The 9,814-nt window shown below is 40.9% G+C and overlaps 1 protein-coding gene and 1 non-coding gene across 2 annotated transcripts; both read right to left on the bottom strand.

Annotated features, from left to right (window-relative positions):
* Positions 1-1,607: 1,607 nt before the first annotated feature.
* C1QBP (complement C1q binding protein) lies at positions 1,608-8,929 on the bottom strand. Its single transcript, XM_075264932.1, has 6 exons — positions 8,629-8,929; positions 7,945-8,095; positions 5,781-5,868; positions 4,753-4,848; positions 2,760-2,885; positions 1,608-2,206 (listed from the first exon to the last, which is right to left on the bottom strand). The coding sequence occupies exons 1-6, from the start codon at positions 8,843-8,845 to the stop codon at positions 2,060-2,062; spliced, it is 825 nt and encodes a 274-aa protein (XP_075121033.1). The 5' UTR covers positions 8,846-8,929; the 3' UTR covers positions 1,608-2,059.
* Positions 5,481-5,613, bottom strand: LOC142196401 (small nucleolar RNA SNORA54). The gene has a single exon (XR_012715230.1). It is a non-coding gene; the product is annotated as a small nucleolar RNA SNORA54 (small nucleolar RNA).
* Positions 8,930-9,814: the final 885 nt, after the last annotated feature.

Genomic DNA, 9,814 nt, shown 5'->3' with positions numbered 1-9,814 from the left:
TTTTATTCCCCCCCAGGGCTTGAACCTGCGGTCACTTGATTGCAAGTCCCATAGACGGCAATACAACTGTATTGCCGTCTATGGGACATTCTGTGTATTAGTATTACGGCTGGTCATAGACCCAGCCGCAATACTAATACAGCAGTGACAGGCCCGGGAGCCTCATTAGGCTCCCGGCTGTCACCCGAACAGGTCGGCTCCTGCGATATCGCCGCGCAGGAGCCGACCTGCAACGTCACAGGTACGGGGCCGGTGGGGACCGGCCCCGGGGAAGAAGGGGCCGCTGATACTGACCCAGCATCCGCTGTACTAGAGAGGCGGATGCCGGGGAGGGATAGACGCCGGGGCCTGAGACATCGCTGCCCTGCATGAAGCCAGCGGCGGGGGGACGGAGGAGCGGAATAGCATCACTCCTCCCGCTGCTGGCTTCATGCAGGGCAGAGGAGCGCCCCGGCACCTGTAATGGCGTCTATCACTTGCCGGCTTCCGCCTCTCTATTACAGTGGATGCCAGGCGCCACATTCGGCCTATAAGACGCACCCTTCTTTTCCCCCCAAATTTGGGGGGAAAAAAAGTGCGTCTTATAGTCCGAAAAATACGGTAATTCCTGTTAAGCACTTATAGGGTTAAAATACTAGGTATATGTTGTTTTGGCTTATCTAAGGGGTGCAGTTTTGAAAATGGGGTGATTTATGGGGGGGTTTAATACAAGGGTCTTTCAAAACGCCTTCATAACTGGATTAGTCCCTTAAAAAATGGGTTTTGGAAATTTCTTGAAAATTTTGAATATTGTTGTTTCACTTGTAAATCTTATAATGTCTGTAAAAATTAAAAGGGCGCCTAAAGTTTGATGCCGACATAAAGCAGAGATCTGGGACATGAGATTTATGATATAATTTTGGCGGTCTGACTATCTGTATGTAATGCACATCATTTCAAACTTTATAAAATGCATATTTTTCAAAATTTCCACCAAATTTCCAATTTTTTCATAATTAAACACAAAACATATCAACCAAAATTTACCACTAACATGAAGTACAATGTGTTACGAAAAAACAATCTTAAAATCACTTTGGTAAGTTAAAGCGTTCCAAAGTTATTGCCACATAAAGTGACACGTCAGTTTTGAAAAATCAAGCTTGGTCAGGAAGTCAAAAAGTGCCATCGGCGGGAAGGGGTTAAATGGACAGAAAAGTCCTGCATGTAAGATTGTTTGTCTGCTGGAAAAAAAAAAAAAAGACTTCTGACGGATTGGGTGTAAACGGACACGTTAAAATGTCCATTAAATTCAATGGGAATTTAACGGATTTGTGACGTTTCAGCTAGCGTCCGCTGCTAAAATCTTTTAACAGGCATTAGCTACGGACACCGCTGACACAATGGTAGTGCGAACGCACCCTTAAACTGGATACAATTTGTTTTGGAATTGAATATGTAGCATATCCAGTGTATTTGCATGTATGCAAATAAATTACGATTTTGCTTTTCTAAACAATTTTTTTCTTCTAAACACTACTGTATTGTACCAAGTCGGCAGATAGCATCTATTTTACTGCATGCAGTTTTCTAGTGGCAAAAGAATCAAAGTGAAAACAAAGTCAGCAGAATGTAATTCTTTTTAATGGGGTTTGTAGAAAATAACAGTTGAAAGGAGGCTGGTCCAACACTACTTAGTGTTAGCTACACTTTGTTCTAACAAATTTATGATATGCATTCAGTTTAGGCAAGGTAGTAATAATACTGGATCTTATATTCCATACTTCCTAAATATAAAATGCCCACGACTGTCCTCCTAGTTCATCTGAACAAATTTATAGAAGTCTATAGCCTGAAGCCCATATACAAAATTAAATAATGTTGACAAAACAATTCAAAAAGTTAATAGCATCTTCAGATGAATGGAAATGTAGCCATATGTAAGCCACAATCATAATACAGATCTTTACCATATTCACATAAACACAAAGGTAAGTGCTAAAGTTGTATAGATGGCATAAGAGTTAAAGAATGTGGGATCTGTAATAAAAAATTGAGAAAAGCCTAAATCACACCACACTTAACATTTAACAAATTTATTGAGATTTTCAAGGAAACGGATATATTCATGATGCTCCAATGCAGTGCTGAGTTCTATCAACTCATCAGCAAAAGTGTTGTCTATTCCACGGTCTGACAGGAAATCCATCAGATGGTCATACAAAGCCTTGAAAGAAAAACGAAAAAAAAAAAAAAAAAAAAAAAAAAAATTTTTTTAGAGTGAATTTAAATTTATTAGTAGAATCAATAAAAAACCAAAGAGGCTATTCACTTAAAGCGCAAACCCTCATCAGAAAAGGCAGAATCAACTATTTTCAGACATCCTATAGACATGAACAGAGAAACCCACACGAGTGGCCAACCATATGTTTTGAGTTGCCACGAAGCAGGGTCTAGGGAATTTCCATTCTGAAGAGCGATGTGAGCATATCTACAGTCTATGCTATAAATGTGACAAATGGAAATACCCCCTGTAATTTATGTTTGTATGGTCACACAGTAGATGAGCTTCTGTGTGCACTCTACGCAGCTTATTGGGGCCAAGCAGATGCAGTCCATATCTCCTTAAATGTCTAAAAGATGGATATTAACATGCATGGAGAACAAATTAAGAAAAAGTCAATCTCGCGAAAAGGAAACTTGGACACAATATTGCATGTAAAGTACTGATGTTGGATTCAAGCAATAAAAGTGATCCCATCAAATGAAGCTTTACTAACCCAGTCAAGAGAATCTGTGTTCAGTGTGTAGCTGTTCTCCTTCCAATCTGTATCTCCAGTGGGCTGGAAGCTAACTTCACGAATGGTGAAGATGTCGCTTTCTTCCTCCTCTTCACCATGACCAACCTTCGTTAAGGAACGATGGAAAGAAATACAGAAAAATACACAATTATAAAAAGTAAGACAAAATCAAATATATCCTAGGAGAAGATATTAAAGGTGACAACTTTCCAAAGGGCAGCAATAAGATATGTTTTCCATAGCTGTGGCGTTTTGTGTACAGTGAGAAAAAAAATAATTACTGTGTCCAGCTACAAAATAAAAAATATTTTTTTTAAAACTAGATTAGACAATTGGTACAGTATAATGCATTAAATGCATGACTTGCTGCATGTTTATTTACTTTCATAGGAATTCAACAGCTAGGCTTTTTTTTTTTTGCAAATTTGCAGCTTGTATCAGACAAGTAGGAGGCGAACAGAAGTCAGAGGCCACAGCCATGCTTACTTCAACACTTTTCAGATACCCACTGGTCCTGGTTTGACACACAAAATACAACATAATTTCTTGTACATCAAATAGCAAACAGGAAGCAGAGACAGACAGGGTCCATCAGAAATGCCAATTTGCAATTGTGTTTCCACTGGAAAAACCCCTTTAAAGCATACCTTCAATTGGGTAGGGATAAATTAAAAAACAAAACAAATTAGGCATTCCTGTGTCCCATGTCTGCAAACTATTTGCTCTGTGCAAAGGACTGAAGAATCTGCAACTCTACAGAAGATGTTTCTTATATTTTAAGCTATGTAGTTGTATCTACTCTTCTGGCTGCTGCGTAATTATAGAGGGGATGCGCCGGGTTCACACCAGCGTTCGGTCACCATACTTAGGTTTCCGTCTTCTGCCGGCAGAAGACGGAAACCCGTCAGACCAGGTCCGGCTGTGAGTGGTTTATGCTCTCTGCGGCGAAACATTTTTTTTTAAACTGGACACAAAGTCCTGCATGTCCGACTTTGTGTCCGTTTAAAAAAAAACAACAAAAAAAAAAAAAACACTTTCGCTGCAGAGAGCACAAAATGCTCACCGGTGGTCACTTTTCAAACCCATTCAAATGAATGGGTTTGAAAACTGACTGCAGGCTTCAGTTTCCTGCCCAGCTTCAGGCAGGAAACCTGTATAAACGGAGACCGGGCGCAGATGTGAACGAGCACATATTCAAAAAAAAAAAAATACAGAAATCAGATTTACTGACTATGCTCATAGATTAGATTGTCAATCCACATAAAAATACAGCTCCAAATTACACCTGAAATCAGCCTCCATTCATTTCAGTAGGAGGCAGATTTTTATTTTTTTTAAACTTTGCTAGCTGGAGAAAAAAAAAAAAAAAAGTATCATGAGCGATTTTCAAGCAGATTATGCCAAAGAATTTAGATTGAATGAATGGAAGATAAGAATTACCACCTGCCTGCAGAGCAGATTTAGTAGAGCAAAAAAAAAAAAAATTCTGCTTCTAGATTCCTGATGAATTTTTCAGCTTCTAAAAGTTTCATTGTGTGACTACTATTCTTTGTGAATCTTTTCCAGTCTCCTCCCTCTTTACACTTCTATTAACTCAATGTGATACAATAAAGCAATTCTTTAATAAAAATATATAAGAAAGTTTTTTAAATTCACCCCTACTGTTCATTTATGATTGGAGGTACACTAACATTTCCTAAGCCTGTTTACAACTTGTCTTCATAGTTCTGTCAGAGGACCAAGCTATATACCAAATGGCGATATTGGTTGTTTACACTCGCCAGTTATGAAATGGGAACAAATCACAATATAGTGATTGTTGTGCCTGACTTGATCTAATCCCATTTTAGATTTGGCAAGACACAGGACTTCAAGGACCGAGAAAAAAATAAAATAAAATAGGTAGCTGATAATGAGGTCCAAAATATCCCCACCAAAACCCTTTACTGTACACACTGAAAATGCCCATTACCTCATCTTCAGGATAGTGACAATCCAAAACCAATGTCTGGTTGCCTTCTAACTTTGTGACTTCTACAACAAAGTTTGGAGTGGAAACAAGTTCAGGCTGCAGAGAGAGTAAAATAAATTATATATACAAAAAAAAACAAGTTAAGTCATAATGTATACAAGTATGAGACAGTATTTCACAGTAAGGCAAGAACTCCTAACATCACAGATAACTATACTGCTCGCAGTCAGTTTCCTCACATACTTAAAGCCACATTCTCCTAGCCACCTTCTTAGATTAGCAGGCACAAAATCTGTCCACCCCCCAGGATTTGGACAATTTGAAGCCAGAGTTTGCGGCCATCCAGCCCCCTCTATCTGGGACTCAGTACCTGGACCGATCTGAAATCTCACCTAACACAGCGCTCAAGTAACCCCCTCAAACAGCTGATCCGAAGTACTGCTGGCCTAGCCTAAGAGAAGTCATCAATGCACTAAATATCTGCATCAGATCACAACTCTGCATCGGGGGGGGGGGGGGGGGTATTTTTTATAGGGCTACATCTTCACCTTTTTTTTTCCTGTGGTGACGACAACGTGTTAAGAGCACAACCCATCCCCCACCAAACACTATTTTATATTTCACGTGAAAAATTGATTCACTTTGCAAATACAGTAAATAATGTATGTGCAGTGTTACATTATGTGTCATACTCCAGAGTTGCACTCCTAGTCAAAGTGAATTACAATGAATGTCCCTGATATCTGGGGAAAATGGCAGAACCCTGACATCTGCCACATGCACTCCCCAACCAGGTGTCATCTAGCACCGGAATGGAACTGGCACCAGAAGAGAGCTGGAAACCAATTACGAACAGTGCAGTAAATCTTCACTTTTATGCAGATGGGTATAGAAGCTGAGTGTTCAAGTCTGAAGATGGAAAACTTAGGCAGCGACAAATGTAGTTACTACTGAACATATCTATAACACTTTTTTTTTAAGCATTTTCTCAAACTGTAAAGCAAATTCTTTTAAGTTTCGTATTATACCTCCTCTTCGTCTCCCTTCTGTCCCTCTTGTGGTTCCTCATCGTAGGAAGGTGGAATGCTGTTGTTTGTATTGAATGTCACTGTAATCCTTGAAAACAGAAATGAAAGTTCTAATGATGACTTAAATACAGGTAAAACAAGACAAAAAAAACCACACACACAAGCCCCAATTAAGATTTCTAAATGTTCTTTCAGTCACTCCAATTAAGCTGAAATAACTACACTTTAAGGATAAGAAGTATATAATTCATAATGCAGATAGTGCTAAGTCAGTGGGTCTTAAACTTACTGGCACTCTCTCTCTAAACACTTTGTGTGGCAGTGGCACTGTGCCCTCTATCTCCTCTCCTTTATGTTAAGAGGGGGTAGGTGCTGTAGTGGAGTGGCTGCACCTGTGGGAGCGAGCAGGGGCGGCATCTGACGTCTGGTCACATAAGTAGCCAAGCCCACAGCAAAGTAGCGGCCAGGAGGCAGCTTATTCAAAAAGTGAACTCGAGAGCCAGGAGGCGGAACTCTGGAGCGTGTGATCGGATTTTGCCCTACCATGGCCAGTTGTAGTGGGTCATTTGTCCAGAACGGTTCAGAACTACGGTATGCCTATTCGCCGTCTCAGTGACAAAACATGGCTGTAACTTGGGCTTATTTTTGGAGTAGGGCTTATATTTCAAGCCTAATCCAAAAAACCCTGTGAAATCAAGCTAGGGCTTATATTTGAAGATACGCAATATTACTTAGTTCCTGAATCTTGCAATTAGAGTTGTTTATTTGCATCTTCAGTCTGCCGCATAAACTTTACTTTGCTGTGTAGTAAATTTACATTTTCCTTCAGTCTGTCAGCAGGAAAACTGCATCAAACTAATGGAAATACCTTGGTAGGACTTCTACACTTACAATTTTCATGGAAGTCATTTTTTCTTATGCAAATTAGGGCTTTAGGGGCATGTCTTCTCCCGCTGGGGCTAACTCTCTAGATAATCACCCATGCCACCCCCATTGCCTGAGTGATATCTCACACTTTGTCATACATTGTCTGCAGTTAGGAGTGGTTATCTACAAGGTACTGTCATTAGTTTGATGCAGATTTTCCTACTACGGTAATAGACTCTCCAAGTGTTTAAGAAGGACCTTTCATCACCTCTGCCAATTCTTTGCATCTTTCAATAGGTGCTGCATCACTTATTGTAGCACAGTAAGAATTTTCTCTTTAGCCCTTACAGTTCTTGAGCATTTACCTTCAACACCAACAATGTCACTTACGTGGCAGTCCTTGTCTTTACTACATTTCAGAAATGCCCACCCGACAACAGAAAACCTAAACACTAGATCAGGTTGAGCAACCAGGAACAGCAGGTGGAAGAAAATAAAATTCCAAACTGTACTAGAATGATTTGAGCGGAACCTATTGAAGTATGTAAAGAGCTGAAGTTGGTGGAGTTGTTGATAGAGCATCTGTGGATGAGAAAGATTATCATGGAAGACCATCACCCGCTAATCACTAATAGCACCCTTTCCATATCCTTCATCCAAAGTCAGAGACACTCAAAACATTTTGGAAGCAAGGCTTCACACGCACAAATGTATTTATTTCCCAAATTGAATGTTTATGGACCCTTTATGTGGGGTACTGTACATAAATATGCAACAAGCAATATTAGGCAGTTTGCAGCTGTACTCTGGTCTGTGTAAAACAGAGGTGAACGCAGCATAAGAATACTTTTACAGGTGCATTAACAGACATGGACAGTGACTGCAGTTTACATGTGGCTACCATTTCAAGCGCTTCCAGGTACAGTACAGCAAAAATATGTAGTACCCACAACTCAACTGCCAACATGTAACAGCACTTTTGAGCTGGTCTCACATGTATAAAAAAAATCCTACATGAGCGAATGAAGGCAGGAAACTGACAAGCGGCTGTCAGGTACCACTAGCACTGGTCAACAGAAGTGACAAATGATGGGAAACTCAGCATGTATTAAATCACCAAAATCTGTATCACACTGGGAACAGTTAGGTTACACCCAAGACATATGATCATTTGTGGCAATTGCTGGCTAAAATAATTCAGGCAGTTTAACCATTTCTTGACTAAGGGCTGACACTGAATTCATGTAGAAATCTAACTGCACCATGACACCACCATCATAGATTAGTCATCACTTACTTCTCGCCAGAAACTTTTTTAGTCAGTTTAGCCTCTGTACCATTCACTTCTAATTCCCACCCACCAGACATCTTGGGGAGGCTCTTGTGTTTCTGGATTTTTTTCTCTTCTTTGATTTCATCATTCAGAAACTCTGCAAATGCTTTGTCACCTGTAAAGTAAATGTATAGTGTGAACATGTGCTCTCAACTGTATTGAGTCTGAAATTTCTCCTTTGTGTTGATGGATCAAAACGTGAAATTCTTAGGCCAAACAGCAAAAATAGTACCAGCGCTGCCGCTGCCCCCTTCCTTTCTATAATTTAGTTTTTTATAGGACTGGTCTCATCATATTGGTAAGAGACAACATATAGGGCCCCTTAAGGTCCAAATCTAAGGCCCTATTGACATCTGCGTTCAGGAAGTCCGCTCGCAAACCTACAGGCAAAAGACACAATCACAAGTGCTACTCATTACACAGTTTGGTAGAAAAGCCCAGTGTAAATGCTGACTTAATGTTCTGAATTTGCGACAGATTAAAGCAATGTAAGATCACAGGCAATGTGAATGTATAGCTTCATAACGTACTAGGAGCCCCAATACATAAAAGCTAAAAATCATTTTTAAAAAATCCAAAATGATAAAAATCCTCCCCATGTAATGCCTCTTGCATTCTATAGTCATCTCTAGCTAGCTCCCCTCTCACCTTCAGTGTGAAGCCCTCCACATCCACACGACACAGCCGGGAAGCCCCTGTGCGGGTTCAGGAAGGTCGGCCTGAGAGCACTGCTGGCTCCTCCGTGCAGCCATAATGACCGTGTGAGAGCTCTGGCAGGACCGTGACTGCTGAGCAGAGGGAGCGGCCGGGCGACCACTACCCTGGCTGCGGCTGTGAATAGGGATCGGGACAGAGAGGAGAACATGGTGCAACAGCGACAACCCACGTGTGAAAGAAGAGGACACTGTGACACCCCTGACCTTTCACCCCTGCAGGAGGAAGCACATCACCGGAACTGACGAGCGCCGCCTTAGCCAATAGGAGAGCTCAAGGAGCCGAGGATCACCTGACAAGCTGCATGAATGGGTGGGGCTAAGTAGGCCAGAGACTTGAAGGGATTTGCTCCTGGTAGGTTCTCCCTCCAGCAACTCCAATCTAGTCACCTCAGTAGTGAACGGGCTAGAATGGAGCTGCTAGAACCGACTCCAATGCAGACTGGTTATTACTGACATGACTAGAATGACGTTGCTTACAGGAGCTGCCCCAGAAACTCCAATCCTCTCCTCACTACAGGAGAAGATAGAGGGGAGGTTCTATAGGGAGGAATGGCAGAACAATAGAACAAGAACTCTCTTTATCCTTCCTCCTCCGTCCCTCAGATCCTGTCCTCTCCATCTACACTGTACTCCTCGTATTTAGTATCTGTTTAGTCACAGATCCCGGCTGGTGTCAGGTTCATACAGCTTCAGTTACATAACCTCTTCTATTAAAAGATGGCTGGACCATTGTAGCAAACAAGCCCTCTGACCTCTTGAGTCCCCCTATCTCCTCATAGAATGTGAGCAGGGCCCTGACTCCTATTGTTTGATATGTTAATTTGTCACATTGTAATGTCATTGTCTGTTCATGTGTCCTCTGATTTGTAAAGTGTTGCAGAAAATGTTGGCGCTATGTAAATACAGTTTATTATTATAAAGATATGTTTCTATATAATTTAACTCCATTCTAGCTGTCTCACTACTGAACTGACTAGAATAGAGTTACTGCAGGTGGATTCATGGTCTCGGTGTATTCTGTACAGGTTGGTCAGCGTAGGGTCTATGGCTAACAATAACCCCCACCTACAGCAGTATTAATGTAACAAAAAATAGACAAAAAAAATACTGAATTAAAA

Source organism: Leptodactylus fuscus, chromosome 2 (assembly GCF_031893055.1).
Source record: "Leptodactylus fuscus isolate aLepFus1 chromosome 2, aLepFus1.hap2, whole genome shotgun sequence".
Taxonomy (NCBI): Eukaryota; Metazoa; Chordata; class Amphibia; order Anura; family Leptodactylidae; genus Leptodactylus; species Leptodactylus fuscus.
Note: the sequence above shows the minus strand (reverse complement) of the source record. Positions and strands in the feature narration are given on the sequence as shown.

Bases quoted from the DNA above. Each gene is read 5' to 3' on its own strand.
- C1QBP (XM_075264932.1), bottom strand. From the start codon at position 8,845: ATGTTCTCCTCTCTGTCCCGATCCCTATTCACAGCCGCAGCCAGGGTA. The intron at 5,869-7,944 runs GTAAGTGATGAC...TCTGTTTTCAAG, and splicing joins AAAAAAGTTTCTGGCGAGAA to GATTACAGTGACATTCAATA. The intron at 2,886-4,752 runs GTAATGGGCATT...TCCTTAACGAAG, and splicing joins GTCACTATCCTGAAGATGAG to GTTGGTCATGGTGAAGAGGA.